Raw genomic sequence first — 18006 nt, forward strand, 5'->3', positions numbered from 1 at the left:
TTTTTTTTTTAATCAAGAAATGAGGATCAAAATAATTAAGTTAGAGAAATATGCTAATAAGCTCGGAGTAATTCTAAAAACTTAACTCTTATACGACTTCTATATAATTGGGCTGATGCGGAGTGCTTATAAACTATTGAAATTTATGAGCTTTTTTTAATAAAGGTTGATCCAATGGTTTATGTTACATTATCACTAATCCAAAAAGTAGGATGAGGTAAATTTAATAATTTAATAAATACTTTAATATTTTCCCTCAAGTGTGAACTCAAATTCCTTTTTAATAGGTGATACTCAACACGTACCAGTTATTTCAAAAACTTAAATTTAACCGTTTATGAGCATTTCACATTAGCTAAGTTATACAGAAGTTGTATAAGAGTTAAGTTTATAGCATTGTTCATAAATTTCACATCATTTTGATACTCATCTCTTAGTAAAAAATTTGATGTACCCATAACATTTTCTAAAAATTTTAGGGTTAATTAAATTCCATATTGCTTCCATTAAATCTGGATAATTATTGATATTAAAAAATAGATATTGTTAAAATAATAATAATAATAATAATAATAATAATAAATCAAGACAACGGATTCAAAAGATGAGTTTGAAAATGGGCAACGCAGTTCTGGAATACTTAATTAAAAATTCACAAGTATTCTATTTTCTGGAAATAGAAAAGTCATGGTCAAATTTCATATCTGCCTTATGATTTCATTGTGGATATTCACAAATCCAGAAAATAAAAATAAAAATAAAAACTAATTAATTTTTCTCCAAGCAATCATTCCCTGCTGGCCCCTCTGCTTATCCTGTCGTACAAACTGCCTCTCTCTCTCTCTGATCCTCTCTCAGTGTGTCTCATTCTCTCCCTCATCGTGTTTCTCTGTTGATTCGGATAGCAATAATTAATAACATATTTCATAATTTATAAAATAATTATCAATTTATTTGTGTTATTTGTGTATTTTTTTTGCAAATGAAAATATTGTTATTTATTTATTTTTGAGTGATTATTCTATAGTCATTTGGGTTTATAATATTTATTTTTTGTATCATTTTTCTTGAATCTTATAGATCGTGTTTAGCTTATTTTGCTAACTGTTTATATTATTGTGTGTTTGTTATGCCATGAGATTAAATTTAAGACTTCTATGTTTTTATTTTATATAAACGCGACAAACACACATACAAAAAAATTATATGTATTTATGTGATTTTTTATTTATATAAATCAATGTTCCCAACTTATCAAACAAAACAAAAACAAAAATTCCGTCCCTCCACACCAAACTCCAATATTTTAAATGAAATGAAAAAAAAAATATTCATTTTATGTTCAAGATTTGATGCTGAGTTTGGATGAAATTTAATTCAACTCACTATAATAAATGCAAAGTGTCTTCTAACCCTAAAAAATCGAATGTTTTGGTTCTTATAGGTTAGCAGAATGGTAATAAATGACTGTTAAAAATGTTAAAGAAAATATATGCATCTCACATGTTAGATGACAATTAGTATTTATTAGAATGAGTTTGAGAAAATTTTCTTAAATGTCCTTTAATGTTAGTACATCAAACGGTTTTCAATGTGACGTTAAAATGTGTGAACATAAGTATCATATACGAATTACGATCATGATCTTCAGTTTAGTTAGTTATATTTGATTGGTATTTTTTATCTCTAAAAAGTGAAAAAAAAAAAAAAAAAAAAACAAAACAAAAAATACAAAAAACAAAAACAAAAACAAAAATACCCTTAAAATATAACTAACTAGAAAATTCAGTTCTACCATATAGTGCACTATTAAATACATCAACAATCATTACCGAGTTCATCAAAATGGCCAACTTGCTGGTTTTTTTATTGTTATTAGTATTATTATTTTATCATTTTCCATTGGAAGATGAACTTCAACTTTTTAAATATTTTTAATAGGTGAGTTGACCAAATTCTGCCACTAAAGAGAACATTGTTATTACCCCACTCATTGTGCTGGATTATTGTTCGTACTCACATGGACAACGTTATTTCCCCCGCAAATTATGCTGGATTATTGCTGGTACTCCCTCAAAAATTTCATCCCCCGTAGTCCGTACTACAACCTTTTCTCCTTCTCAAACGTGTCTAATTAAATCAATGCAAGCTGTGAACGAGCAGAAGAGGGCGATTAACTGTAACTTCTTTTTTTAAGTGTGTTTATAGTAATTATTGTGTAAATACTTGTGAGATTTGTGTTCAACATTAAAAAAGTATAAAGAAGAAGGGTAATTAATATACGTAAATGGATTCAAATCCATTAACTTAGGCTTTTAGGTTAAAAGTGATGTCCTAATATATATATATATATTAATTTACTTTTGCTTAACTTCTGCTGCTGATACGAGTGTCTTGATTTGACGCATTTAATTTAATTCCGATAAAAAGAGTGTCGTTTCTTTTGAAGTATGCATGACGAGAGAATTTGGTCAATGTTTAAATTGTGGGTCCTCATTTAAATCCGATTGAACCACAGTTTAACTCAACCCAACCGAATAACACTAAAATCTAAAACAACTAATTAATACTACTCAAATTAATGTAAGAATTTTAATTGCGAGACCACGTCATGGAAGTGCATTTACGAGACTATATTGTAAACGTGTCCAAAGGACCAAAGCAATAAGTGAATGAGACCAATATCAGATTAGACCTGGTACTACTGTCTGTCTATTATCAAAATTAATGTGTCACGAGCAATATAAGTGAACATAGAGCCAGCCCCTCTAGCTAGCTAGCTACTTGCTGCATCATCGCTTTACATGAAGCAGGCATGAGGAATCAATTAATTAATCAAAATATATATTTATATATATTATATGGTAGCATATAAATTACCATGCACTGTGATGATCAAAACAAATTAAGAAACAGAGATAATTAATTAAGGCCCAAAATATATAATTAGGTTTGCCACGATGTTTTATTAACGTGGGAGAAAAAAAATGATTAGCTGAAATTGGGATGCCATGCAATCATTTTGTTTGCAGATGCCGTCAGTTTAATTAATCCGTAACTCTGCAGTTTCGCGTGCCATGCAAGCCCTCAGTATTTCATACGGACCATGACGTATGAAACACTTTATTGTCCGCCGACGACCGACCACTTTTTTGCATGGCTCTATTCTAACCTCTTTATTCCACCGCCGGCACCACAAATTCCGGCAGCCTGGTCCTCAATTTTTTTTCTCTTACTCATGACTATCTTTTACAAATCCTCTCCAATTAATTGAGTTCTTTAATTTTAAATTTTATAAAAAAATAAAATAAAATAAAAAAATTAGAAAATTTTCTAAAATGACATTTAACAAGCTCTCAGGGTTGGGACATTGCAACCCTAAAACGATCTCTCTAAGAAAGAAGAATCGTTTTACTATTAAAATGACCTCATGTAGAGACGTTTTGTTAAAAAGACTCCGTTAAAAAGTGTCTCTAAAACTTGATTATTTTTGTACCATCTTTACCAATCTATTTCATATTTAACTTTTGTTGATAAAACTCTTCAAATCATAGTTTTTTAGGATTATATATTCATTTCCTTTCTTTCTCTCATCTACCAAAAACAAATAAAGAATAATAATAAAAAATTGACTTTGATATTGGATTCATTTTAAAAGTAACTATTTAAATTAAAAATAAGTTTTTCTTTTTGAATTTAATTTTGATTTGAAGAAGTCAATGACAATATTGATCTAATGAAGCTGTTGTAGGCTTGCTCCTCGATCGTTATCAAAAATAGAAAATGCAAAGGATGAAATACCCCAAAAACTAAACTTTGCTGCTGTTGATTGTTGATTTGTATATTATGTGTTTCCTTTATAAAATACTCATTCATCAAATTAATATATATTCAAAATTAAAGTTTTATTAGAATATCTAATTAAATTCATTCATCTCTTCTTATCTTCTCCTTAATAATGATTTAAGGTATGAGCATTAGCAAGAGATGAATTTAATTAATGATATATTATAAATTTGAAGTGTCCCAAGAACCGAAAAGGCAAGCTTAATTAGCCGCAAATATTTAACATGAAATGTGTAAAATAGTTCAATAACCCAACAAAGGCTTTGATGATAATAAGATAATGTGTCAGATTTCATATATAATGTTCAATACATTCACTTCACTGCATCTATTGCAAATTAAACAAACTCTTTTTCTTTCGTCTTCGGAGTGAAGAACCGGAAGATAAAGAAACAAAGCTCCGGCCGGTCGGTCTGTCACTCCGTACGTTGTACGACCACATCCTACGTAATATAAAAAAGATAGACAAAGACGGTCAAAGAGAAACATAGCATATGAAAAAAAGTTAAAGGACAGTTAGGTAATTAAGCATATTCTGGTCATCAATGTCAGAGCCAGAGAGCTCCGGCGTCCTTGAGGAGAGGCACGAGGGAGCCATTGATGTGGCATGCCATGAGGGTTTCGACGCCGCCCAAGAACTTGCCGCCGACGAACACCGCCGGGACCGGCTTCTGGCCGTCGGGGCAGAGCTCGTAGAGCACGGCCTGAATGTCCGGGCCGGCCGAGTGCTCGTCGAGCTCGATGATGACGGGGCCGACGCCGAGGCCGAAGAGGAGCCGCTTGGCCACAGTGCACATGCAACAGCCGCTCATGCTGAACACCACCACCGCGTTGCAAGCCGCCAGCTGTCGCACTGTCTCGTACGGGCTGTCCAGCTTAACGGCATCCGACGTGTCGCCGTTGATGGAAGCGATGCTGCCGTCCATTCCGATCCCGGATTTCTTCACCACCTGCATGCTTGAGCTAGCAAGCGCTGTAGAAAATAAAGCTATTTAGGTTTAACGTTTTAAATGGACTGCTTTATACGATTAAAGAGAAGAAGAAAAAAAAAGGTGGCCAAGAAACGAAGGGTTGAAGTTCTAAGGCTCTGAGTTATGAAAAAGAGAGAGAGATAGCAGTGGGTTTTATGGTACAAGTTGGGAACCCCAATGAAGCAAAAATGAACACCAAAAAGTTTTCTAGGGTTAGCAAATATTTAAATAATCTATTCACTAAGACAGATTTTTATCATTTAGCCTTTCATAGAGTGACATGTGTCTCTTAAAATATAAAAAAGTACATACTTTTTAAAAATACCACATGCATGCATGTTTCTCACATATTTTGCATTAATAAAATAAAATAAAAATTATAAAATTAATTCTTTCAATAAATAGATGAATTCACCATTAAATTTGTGTGAGACTCATATGAGTTCACAAATTTAATAGTTAATCCGATGCAGGGGTGGAGCCAGGGGCTTTGCCCGCCATTTTTTTTTTTTCTTCATATGGGAAAGGAGAAAAAGAAATTATACCTTGATAGTTAAGTTGAGTTTAGCATGTTAACAATCGACACACATTATATATATATATATAACCGAAACTCATAAACTGTGTTGCATGTGATTTGGCGATATCAAATTTGTGATTTGTAAATTTAATCAGCCAAATTTCTCTTCTTCAAGCCATTAAACAATTCAAATAAAGTGTTTAATTATTTTTTCTGATAGGCATGTAATCAATTTTTTACACTAATTTATTACTAAATTGGTCAATATATATTAATTGTTTATGAATATAAAATAAATAAATTATAATTTATATTTATATGTTTTAAACAATAATTAACTTTTATTTATTTATTTTGTTAACTATATATTTTTTTTAATAAATTTTTGTTCAATTTTATTTTTTAATCTTGACCCCTCTTAACCAAAATCCTGGCTCCACCACTAGTGAATATTTGAATTTGTTAAAAAAAAAAAATGTTAAAAGATATCTCATAAGAAAACATATACTTTGTACATATTGATAATATACGTGTCATTTTTAAAAGTTGAATTTTATGAACTCTTACCACCCAATTCATAAGAAACTTTTGTTAAACTAAACAAATATGAAAAAAAAAAAAAAAAACTCATTCATATATATATATATATATATATTGAGAGAGAGAGAGAGAGAGAGAGAGAGAGAGGGGGGATCAAAACCTTTGGAGCAGGCAAACTCTGACGGCTTGATCTCTGCTTATTTCTTCTACTGTACGGACACACCTCAATGAATAATAATCCACCTCGAGAGAGCCAGAGGCATGCCCTTGTGTTTGTTTTGTTTTTTTGACGTGAAAATATTACACAGAGAGAGAGAGAGAGAGAAAGTCAGAGAGTCAAAGCGGAGACCAAAGAAACATGCATATAAGGGCAATTCACACACAAACAACTGGGCCCTGACAAAATGGGACCCGCGGAGGAAAAATCCCAACGGAAAACAAAAGAAAATCTGTCACGCGGAAAATACAAGGAACGCGCGGTCTGAGGGCCTACCGGAGAGGGACACGTGTTCAACGGCCACCGCCGTTGCTTAGTCATGCACTGCGAGTCTGCGACTCTCTTTTGACGCGTGACTCCTGCTGCGTACGCCCTTTTTTCAACGGCTAAAAGGCTTTGAACGAGAAAGAAAAATATTTTCCCAAATTAGAATTTTTTTTAATTTTCTTTTGTTTATTTTGGGAAAATGTTGTTTGCCCTTAATGGTGGATATTATGGGTAAGGGAAACCGACAGGCCGACAAACAAGGCCTGAAACGCCGTCGTTGGACGGTCAGCCTGGCTGAGCCTATTGTGTCCTACTTCTCGAGGACAGTGACGCCGTCAGTTTATGCCTTCATCTCCCTCTCTCTTGTGCTATGTTTGAACGAACCGAACCCCACTGCTTTTACCCTAGGATCCCACAAAATATATCCGACTCCCACCCATTTTGTCCTATTTTATGTTTTTCCGAGCCTTTTTCTGTCCTATTTTATTGTTTTCTCCTTCAATTTATTCTCTCTATTTTTTTTTTTTTAAAAAAAAAAAATTAACTTGTGACAAAAAATCCACTTCTTAAAAACTTTTGATAGACTTATATAAAATTAAAAAATAAAACTTTTGATATTATATGCGGATGTAATTAACAGCAATACCGTTAATCATGCTATTTATGTTACTGTATGCAAATACGATTAGTAAAAACTACTAATTGCATGGGTAGATGCGAAGAACAATTTTAAGGTAGACGAAACAATTTTAAGGTAGATGAAACCTCCCACGCTGCACGACTACATCTCAACAATCTTTGCATAGGTGTGTGTTTAATCAACTGAATTTTTATATATAGACTGTTTTTATTTTACTGCACTGCTTGAGATTTTCATTAATTGGAGGCTTTGTTTTCATCGCTTTGATTGATCTTTTCGATTCATGTTCTAGACTATTTATTTTTTTATGTTTATGTTTATTTTATTTTTTCTAATCTATAGACTGGTTTTAAGATGGTATTGTTATGCATTAATGTTTGAAGATTGCTAAGTAAAAAGAGAAAAAAAAAAAAAAAAAAAAAAAAAAAAAAAGGTTTTAGAATACAACAACAACCATTTTAAATAAATATGTGGTGAGCATGAAAGGATGGTTTTTCACCTCCTTTGCTTCACTTTCTATTCAAACCGTACAAAACGATGGCAAGAAGAGGAAAATAAAAGAAAAATGGTTTGTGAACCATACATATTCACAAAGTTGTGCTAAGATCAATAAGATGCTAGAAATTAGCCTAATAATAATAGGCTTTAATAGAGGCCCATTTTCTTTTCTTTTTTTTCCAAAATCACTTAAAATAAGCGGTAATATAGAGCTAAAGAAGTTTCGAAAGACTATAATAAGCTTGAAATGCCCATCACTTGATATGCAGATAACCATGCATATAACAGTTGGGAAGAACATGACGTAGATGTGATTACTTAAAAGTGAACCGCATAATGCGACGCGCTTATTGCCAATAACTGTATCCACATGTACAACCTTACTACATGATTTGACAATTAATATACAAATAGATATTTTATTTCACAAGGTAATTTTTTTTTTTTTTTTAAAAAAAAAAAGGAGAAATGCTAGGAGTACGAATTCCTTTACTAACCTGATGTGGAGCTTATTTGTTGGTATTCGTAACATTTTTTTTATTAATTGTTTTGATCATCTCCAATGAAAAAGCTCCACATCGTGTTAATACTCATATGTTAGTAAATGAGTTAATACCCATAGCATTTCTCTAAAAAACAAAAGTTAAAATAAAAATTACAAAAATGTAACTAATAAAATGAATAAACAATTTATAAAAAAAGAATTAATTATTGTTTAAAACATATAAATATAATTTATATTTGAGGTGGATCACTAACAAAAATAGTTTTTTTATCGGTCATCACATCACCTCCCCATATGGTGTTTATTTTACATGGCCCAACACCTAGTAGGATGAAACCAAGATGTTTATTTAGGAAGAAATATATAATTTTAAAAATATAGTTTTCTAACAATTGATTTATGACTAAATTTTCAAGTTTTTTTTATACAAAAACATGATTTATATAGTACTACTATTCATGTAAAAAAAGTATATAATATAACTCAAAAGCACATATAAAAATACATATTGGTCAACTTTAAATTCATATGTAAATAAATAAATAAAAAAAGGAGAGAATAAAAATAACATTAATTCTGATAATTGGACATGCTCCTTCAACGAAAATAAATCATTAATTTTCTCGGTGAAAATCTGGACCTCATCAAATCAAGGGTTTGGAAAATAAACTTCCAAAAATTTTATTCAAGAACTTTATTTAAATAGACTTGCAACCACAGCAAGACTAATCTTCATGTAAAATAAGCTCAAGACTCCTAACCATGACTGAAACAAATAACAACTTCTACTCAAACTAAACTACTCAAGAGGCAGGTAGAGAAACAAAGAGATAAGATGAACTTCTTGCCAGAATAGTCTTCTAAGCATGCACTTCTCTAGTGACAATAAACATTTTAATCCCAAGCATTGGCAGACACTTTAGTAAGAATACATAAACATCATAGATCTTGTGGCGAAGTGTCGAGTAATGATGCACTTTATACCAATTTTATCATACTCACTTCACACTGTTCAGCCAGTGTGAAGTAAGCACAATAAAATGGGTGTTACGAATAAATTTATTCCGAAATATCTAATAAGCACGATAAAATGGGTGTTAAGAATAAATTTATTCCGAAATATCTAATGGCACGAGCTTTTGAAACCACATCAACGCGTTGCTAGTCGAACATAACAAATCAAATCCATAACTATGCAGAAAACGCACGAAAAAGCAAAAGCATTAAAGAGCCACGAAGCACTCTGGCATCCAAATAGCACACAGTAGATGAATCATATAGGGTTACATTTGTGATTATATCAAATCAAACGACTGCCTATTTAATGAAAGCATCCATGTATGATATGTACAATACTGTGCACCAGTAATGGTACACATCTCTTAATGAACAACAGGTGTTAAATTTGTTAACACTCTCTCCGTCTGCCCACTTCATATAGTACGAACTAGCAAAAAAAAGAGCTTATATGTAGGATGCAAGGAATCCATGAAACAGTTGTTGCATCTAAGCATCTAACAGAAACTTCAAAAACAAATACATGTGGTTGCCTCAATGGTGCAACCGAGGCGAGATCAAGATACAAATCTTACACGTCAGTATCAACTGTCTAGCGGGATTTCTTTAGTCGTTTGGGGGGCCGCATTGGTTCTTTCCTTGAATCCTCAGGAGGCTTTAAGTCAATAAATGGCTGCAAGCATTTGAAATCCACTAAAGTCAGAAATAATTAATATGTGAAGAAACGGTACATCATATTGTAAAATCACCAATTAGCATAGAAACACAGCAACAAAATTTCTTCAGTTGAAAAAAGATGGTTTTGCCAGTAAAAATCTTCTGATGTCAAAAAGTTGCATTGTTTCCAAAAGTAATATCAAGCTATGACAGCATGATTATAACAAGTCAGATATACAAAACCTCTCTATTATAGCAGCACTTTTTCTCTAATCTGCACATCAAGTTGGACATTATGACTGATCAAGTACAGCAGTAAACATAATTCAATCCTGCTCAATGGGAAAAGGATCAAACGGAGATATCAAGAAATCAAATGGGACTTAACCAACCCACACTAGCCATATAAACGTCACACCATGAGAGTGTACTGGCCCGTTGGCTCCAACATTATCTATCTCAGTAGTTAATGGTTGGTCATATTTGGTCCACTCTAAGCTATGAAAAAGACATTCTCCCTTTTAGCATCTGTCTAATCTTCTTGTGCTTCCTAATCCTATTAATGAAGACTCTACAACAATGATTCCAAACAAATGTCTTTTTACATTTCATAAACCTATGATCATTCTGTTCAACAAAAATGCAATGAACTAATCAAAATTCTTTAAAGTTCTCATAGGACGTAAAATTTCATCATTCTAAAGCTATAAAATGCAAGGTGGTCTCCCCAAATGTCCATCATGTCTCACCTAGACCCTTCACCACCCTTCCATTGAAAAAACATGACATGAGTAATGGTATGTCTATTGGATATCCAAAGCAATGGAAAATATCTCTGAAGAACATAACAATCCAAACCCAACAACCCCACCTCACTCAACCCTTATAGACAATAACTCAAAGATTTTACCTCTCCAAATTAGGAGATCCGGGTTAAAAAGAGTTCCGAGATAATCTTCTGAAGGTTTAAAAGGACTTATCAAAACAATATAATTAAGACCATACACGATTTGCCCTTTATAAACCCAAAAAGAACTCCAAATCAAGGTCCTTTAAGACCAGTTCAAAAGTAGTAAGTATCAAAGCAAAACCACAAGATATTCATAACCAATTAGATATTCCAATTCCGCACCCTGAAGTCTCCAAGTATTCTATACAAATAGCTAGCTAAAGTCAACATATGGACAGAATCACCTTGGAAACATGCAAGGAGACCAATAAGTAGCTTGAGTAAGTTATTATCTACTCAATTGTTAAAAAGAAACTATTTACATTGATCACTACAAATGAACATGCCTAAATTATGAAACATAGCACCTAACAAACGAGCGAAAATAGTAATATATAAATGCACAACTGAAATAGGAGGACATCATTTCTAACCTCTTCCCATTTTCTTTGAAGCTCCAAAAGCTCTTGACAATATACAAGGCACTCCGCATGGTATGCTGCAGCTAACTCTTTTATTAAAGCCTTCCTTTTAATAATGCCAATCACTTCAAAGAAAAATATGGCAAGTGTGAGATAAAGAGTAGGATGATTGTAAGTCAGTTTCTATATATTTAAATAAAAAATAATAAAAATTAAAAATTAAAAATTTAAAAAAAAAAAAAAAAAAAAACCATAAAAGTCCAGAATCCTCCAAAGAACAAAATTAGGCCAAATACAACTCATTAACAAGCAAAATTTTGATGCTTTCTTGATGATTATCATTATCTTCTAAATACCCATGCCTGCCGATCTAACATCAATGACACTTGTTCAAAATTAGGACCTACAATGCCATCAAGCCATGATTACTAATTCATTACCTTCAAAAGACCGAATAGATGAAATCGTTTCTCGAGAAACCATGTCTAGAAAACTTGAAACAAACACAAAATTCGGTAACTTCAAAGAAACTTGCTACGTACTTTTCCAAGAATCACTTGTGGATCGATTAATTGCATCATAGAGAGGGAAAACCATGTCGTTGTTTTTTTTTTTTTTGTGGGTAATCAAGGAAACCATGTTGACCCACAATTGCAATCGAGTTTGTTAATGATTCAGAGTCAATTTCAGTGCTGTGGAAGGCAAAAACAAAGAAGAGATAGAACCAACCCCACAAAAATCCAAATTGAAACCCTAAAAATCCTCAACACAAATAGAAGAGAAAGAATTCCCAATAATCCAAAAACAAACATCAAGAAAATCAAACCAAACTGAACATGCATTATCACTACTCTAATTACAACACAAAACAGCAGCAAGAGGGAGAGAGAGAGAGTTACTTCGACTAGGATCGAACGGCGGCGGCGGTGTTGGCGGCGGTTGAGGAGGGTCGGCTTGAGTGGAAGGCTGCAGAGGCGGCGGCTCAGGAGGAGATTGTTTTGGGTCTTGGACCATGTTGCCGGTGGGATCCTGGAAACGACGTCGGAGGTGGTGTTGAGGGTGTTGTTCAGGAGGCGGACATTATGGGACGGAGCGAAAAGGTTTATAATATAGTAAAGTGGGTGATACCGTGAGATTGAGAGACGCTGCTCCGACCCATGTTGGATTTCTATTTACATCTCCGGAACCCGTTCCGTTACCAATTCAAACTCAAGGACATCGAGACAGACACAGAGAGAGAGACAGAGAGAGAGAGATTCTGGTTTCCAAAGGAGGAAAACTTTTTATGTTACAGATTGGTGAAAATACATTATAATATATATTTAAATTAAAGGCTTTAATTTGTAACTACATATATATATTTGTAATTTATTCTTGTATTTTTTTTTTATATAAATTACTTTATTCTAATGAACCTAAGTGTCCGTTTGTGTTTGCGATTTTAAAAAGTGTAATTTAAAAATAATAATTTAAAATGTGCATGATTTTTAAAAATATAATTAAGAGCTTGTTTGAAATTGTGTTTGAGAGGCCTAAAAGTGTTTTTAACACTCAAAAAGCCCGTATAAAAAAAAAAAAAGTATTTGTTTGGTAAAAAAATTAAAATCGCTTTTAAAGGTCCAAAAAGCTTAAAAATGACCAAAACACACTTTTGATAAAAGCTTAAAAATAAAGTCTTTACCCAAAAACTATTTTTATCCAAAAGCTGTTTTTTTAACAATCTTTCCTTTTTCTATTTGTGAGAAAACAAAAGTAACTAAAAAGAACGAGTAATGATATAAGGAAGATTAAAATCCTTATAAATGTAATGTAATTTTTAAAATCATTATTAAATTTGAGATGATTATTATTAAATTTTGATCTATTAATGATTTTAAAAACTATGTCACATTTAGGAGAACTTTAAAAAGAATCTAATCCTTCTTATTTCATCACTCAAAATTCAAAAAGAATAGAAAGACATGAGGGTTTTTTTAATTGTAGAGTATTGTGGATAAAGCTCTATTTTACTTGAAAATATAAGAAATTACTTTTTATTGCACCTAATGAGATACATAATATACATACGAGTCCTGCTTTTTTCTCTTTCATCATATCGTGGATTTTTTTTAAAAAAATTTAAAAAATGTCATGTTGTGAACCTTTTGAGTTGCATTATAATTTTACACATGTATGATGGATTTCACTTCTTTATATACAAAATTAGGTGTGATAATTTATATTTGCGTATTTAATTTGGATTGTGTTCAGATATAGGTTATACACGTCAATCCTAATCCGATCTATTAAATTAAATTGTTAAACTCGTGAACCCTAACTTACTAATTTCATGTTAAGTTGTGTTAGGTTCACAAGTTACATAAAAAATTGTCAGCTTTAAATATCGAATGTTGAGTTCATATTGTGTCGAAACATGTATATAAGCCTATATAAATCAATTATAACATACTTCATTAAATTAAACATGTCAAATCCCTCGATTTTAATTTTAATAACATATTGAACTCACAAATTGCATAAACAACTGTCAATTATATCAAAAAAAATATTTTTGCATATAAATTTAGGGTGCCTAAATAGGTAAAGCGCTAATTTCAGTATCCCTTCCACTATAACTTATAAGTACTTCTTATATTTATCTTACGTTACTCCAAAAATAATATAATTTTTAAAATCACCATTAAATTTGTCATTCATCACTATTTTACACTCTTTCTCACTTTTTTTTTTTTTTTTGGAAACAAAAACAAAAAAAAATTAAACCTAAACCCAAAACTAAAACCTCGGCTTTTTTTATTCTTCCCCAGAGGGTTTTCGTTCCTTAGCCTCCCCTGTCCAGTGACTCAGTGAGGCAATCAAAAGTAGAGAGACAGAGAGCTCCAGCAACCAACCATGAGTCTGATTGCAGGCTCATACGAGAAATACATATGGGGTTTCAAGCTCAAACCCCACAAAGCCCCAAGCCTCTCCCTCACCCCACTCTTCTCCTATCCATCCCACCAATCCCCCATCACCACCGTCGCCGCCTTTGGAAACGTCGCTGCCTCTGGCGGCGCCGACGACACCATTCATCTCTATGACCTGCCTTCAGCCTCCTACCTTGGCTCTCTTCATGACCACTCCGCCTCCATCACCTCCCTCTCCTTCTTCTCCCCTCCCCACCTCTCCTTCCCTCGCAATCTCATCTCCGCCGCTGCCGACGGCTCCGTGTCCATCTTTGACGCCGACCCTTTTGTCCTCCTCAAGTCTCTTCGCCCCCACAGGAAGGCCGTCAACGATCTCTCTGTGCACCCATCTGGGAAGCTGGCTCTGACTGTGAGCAGGGACGGGTGCTTGGCGATGCTCAACTTGGTGCGTGGTAAGAGGAGCTTTTGTGGTAGGATCGGGAAGGAGGCCAGCTTGGTGAAATTTGATGTGGGTGGGGACAGGTTCTTCATGGTTGCGGAGGACAAGGTCGGAGTGCACGAGGCCGAGGACGCCAGGTTGGTCTGCGAGTTGGAGAATCCTAAGCAAAAGCGGGTCCTCTGTGCCACGCCCGGCGAGGTTTGTTTTTGTAGGGATCTCTGTGATTTTGGGTATTGATGGTTGCTGATTTCCTTTTGCTTTCAGTAGTTGTGCATATTGATTGTTGACCTTCTTGTGCGGGAAATAAATGAAATTTTGGGTGTTAGGTATTTGGGGCTGAAACAGCTGTTCATATTTGAGCAATTTCATGTGAATGCTAGTGATTGGAAGTGCATATATGAGTGGTATTATTTTTTTTCTGAGTTATTAGATCTTAGAAAGAGATATTATTAGGTATTTGGGGCTGAAACAGCTTTTGATAGTTGAGCCATTTCATGTGATTTCTGGTGATTCGAAGTACATATATATGAAGAAGGAATTCATAACAAAGTCTGGACATTACTGCATCAGGAAAGAATAATGAAGAAGGAATTCTAGTGACACCGCTTGTTAATGGGCACAACACAAGTAGTATATGGTATTACTTTTTTTTGCCCAATTCCTGCAGTTTTCAGTCACAGCATGCCACCTTTGAACTGCTAGTCTTTCTTGCAACTTGAAGAAGACTCTTTTTGTTCAAATACTGCTTCCAATTTCGTGTGAATTCTGGTGATTCAAAGTGCATATATTAGTAGTATTATTGTTTCTGAGTTATTAGATCTTACATGGCAATATTATGTTATGCAAGTTCTTCATGTGTAGAGACAATTTCATATGGCATGAGCTGTATTTTCCATTCACTTGGTAGCTGATTGATACTCCATGCATACTTCATTGCCAATTTGTGGATTTTAATAAGTTATGCCTGATGAAGCTTTATGCGTGAGAGAATGGCATTCACAGGTTCCTTGGTTTTTATCCAGTAGAATTCCTATCCTTGTTCGTTCTTGTTTCACAAGCTTTGTTTCTGTTTTTCCAACTATGCGACTAGTGCCATTGTCATGTTCCTTGAAATCCTCTACAATTTGTTCTGCCTTTTTTTTTTTTTTTTTGTTGGGTAGAAATTGTTCATTAGTGAAGGAAAGATAAATCTCTCTACTTTCTTTGCTCTAATTTTAAGAGCAAAGTTTAAGCTGCTTTTATATCCTCGTGGTGATGCTTCTATTATAAATAGAGACAAAATGGATTCAATTCAAATGCAACCAGACCAAAACGGAATCTTGTAGTAGTGTTTATCTTACCCTTGTTCATGGCATGCTGCTGTTAATAATATTATTCTTAGTTCAGACATGATGCAATGTCTGGTTTTTTTTTTTTTTTTTTTTTTTTAGTGTTCGAAATAAAGTTGGGCGAGATTTAATTTTTGTCATACTAAAGAAAAATATTAAAGAAGTTGCTGAACCCGATAAAGTGAAATACCTAATTGATCATAAGGAGCCTCTAAAACCCACATGACAAGGTATATCATGCTTTTCTGTGTGTATATATATATATATATATATATATATATTGTTCTAAATGAAATGGTCCCAAACCATAATGTAACTTATATGCCATGAGAAAGAAAAATAAAAAAGGAATAAGGGGTATTCCCCTTGGCCATCTTGATATTAGCATTATAACATGACTAAGTGGTAGGGAGTTATTAGTGTAGTTTTATTCTTGTAATTAATATAGACGGTTGATATTGCAAAATATCACCATTTTTAGGCTTACATGCGATCTTTCATGTTTATGGGAGTCAATATTTTATTCTCAGTTACTAGGATTGTTTTCTGGAGATGGAAAACAACTAAATGGATTATTCGGATACTATTTGGATAACTTGAGAAAGAGACACGTCACTGTGGCGGATTGGTGTTGTATGTGTAAATAGAGTAGGCTAACCATTCATCATCTTTTGATCCATTGTGAAGTGTCCAGAGACTTGTGAATATTGATTTTCCGTCTTCTTGGGATTGAGTAGGTTATGCTCCAATGGGTGGTCAAGTTGTTGGCTTGTTGGAGAGGTCAATTTAGAAGCCATTGCAATATCAAAGTTTGAAAGATGATTCCTCTGTGATTAATGTGGTGCATTTAGAGAGAATGCAACGCAAAGCTCAATACTTCAAATATTGTGAAGAGACGGTGATAGAGTTAAAAGTCATTATGTTCAAAACTCTTTATGTTTGGATAGCTACTTACAACAGTTTTCTTTTTTTCTGACTTCTTAGAGTTTTTTATGTGTGTTTTTCTTGTATACTCCCCGTGTACTTGGGTTGTATTCCTCTTCTACCTTTTATGAGATTGAATTACATATCAAAAGTTATGAGCTAAGTTCCATTAAACCCATTTTAGATTTTCTTTGCAAATTGTGTCTCATTTCAATTACTAAAATTTGTTTAAAATTGACAGAATGGACTTCTATATACTGGTGGTGAGGACCGGACTATCACTGCATGGGACACAAAAAGTGGCAAGATTGCATATAGCATTGAGGATGCACATTCTAACCGTTTGAAAGGTATTGTGGTTCTCACAAGGAGTGATGGTACTGCTTCTGGTGAGGATCCGTATCTAGTGGCATCTGCATCGTCGAATGGGATTATACGTGTCTGGGATGTTCGCATGGCCGTTAAAGAAAAGCCAAACCCATTGGCTGAGGCTGATACAAAGTCAAGGCTTACTTGTCTTGCTGGATCATCTATCAAAAAAAAATGTGAGTCTAATAAGTTCCCTCTTATTATGAACCCTATGACAAATTGCTGTGCTTTCAGCAAAACAACTGCTAATGTTTCTTATTTATAATTGCTTAGATTATTATTATTGACATGATATGTTTGTTTACAACAAACAATGAGTAGTTATCATCTTGGATAGTTTATGTTTTTCTTTTTTGGGTTCTTCTTTTGTTATTTTCAGTCATTATTCATTGATTTGGGCTTGTTAGGTCATAGCACTTCAGAAAATGATTGAATCATCTCAAATTTGATTGTCAAAGTTATTCGTTTTAGTAATTGGGAATGGTATTATCTAATGGTTATTTTATTTAGGTACTGTTTTAGAATTATATGAAGTCCTGCATGAATATAACTTTTAGTGACCTTTGATTTCCATGCTTTATACTTCCATGATCTTGCTTCATGTTCTTGTAAATTGTGAGTCATTAACATGTTCTTTATCCTCTTCCAGCTTTCAAACCACCTGCAAGCAGCAGTATTCCAAAAGAAGAGCAGGCTGCAGAGAAGGAAGAAGGTTCATAGCATAAACAAAATTTTGGTTCCAAATGAAAGAAGTTGCTGGTTGAGGAAATTGGCTTAAACTTGTTGAATGGCTTATGGGTTCTTGCTGACAAATTTTGTTTGTCCAACTCAAATGTTGGGCTCAACCAGTCCCAACTGATTAATTTTGACATTTATGATACTTATATTAATTTAAATACGTAGGCTACGTTGGTTATTAGTTAATGTTCTTTTAGGGTGTTTTTTTGTTTCTTATTTGAAAGAGTGTTCTAATGTAACATAAAGGTGAAAA

The 18006-nt window shown here is 33.4% G+C and overlaps 3 protein-coding genes across 3 annotated transcripts; 1 reads left to right on the forward strand and 2 right to left on the reverse strand.

The window, feature by feature from the left end:
• Positions 1-4138: 4138 nt before the first annotated feature.
• Positions 4139-4917, reverse strand: LOC132172805 (glutaredoxin-C9-like). Its single transcript, XM_059584375.1, has one exon. The coding sequence runs from the start codon at positions 4800-4802 to the stop codon at positions 4395-4397; it is 408 nt and encodes a 135-aa protein (XP_059440358.1). The 5' UTR covers positions 4803-4917; the 3' UTR covers positions 4139-4394.
• Positions 4918-9273: 4356 nt separating this feature from the next.
• LOC132171135 (uncharacterized) lies at positions 9274-12327 on the reverse strand. The gene is made up of 3 exons (XM_059582371.1): positions 11949-12327; positions 11062-11174; positions 9274-9694 (listed from the first exon to the last, which is right to left on the reverse strand). Exons 1-3 carry the CDS (start codon positions 12061-12063, stop codon positions 9614-9616), a joined length of 309 nt encoding a protein of 102 aa, XP_059438354.1. The 5' UTR covers positions 12064-12327; the 3' UTR covers positions 9274-9613.
• A 1509-nt stretch (positions 12328-13836) lies between these two features.
• On the forward strand, positions 13837-17934 carry LOC132170690 (uncharacterized). Its single transcript, XM_059581769.1, has 3 exons — positions 13837-14592; positions 16888-17191; positions 17665-17934. The coding sequence occupies exons 1-3, from the start codon at positions 13942-13944 to the stop codon at positions 17733-17735; spliced, it is 1026 nt and encodes a 341-aa protein (XP_059437752.1). The 5' UTR covers positions 13837-13941; the 3' UTR covers positions 17736-17934.
• Positions 17935-18006: the final 72 nt, after the last annotated feature.

The sequence above is a fragment of the Corylus avellana genome, chromosome ca2, assembly GCF_901000735.1.
Source record: "Corylus avellana chromosome ca2, CavTom2PMs-1.0".
Lineage (NCBI taxonomy): Eukaryota > Viridiplantae > Streptophyta > Magnoliopsida > Fagales > Betulaceae > Corylus > Corylus avellana.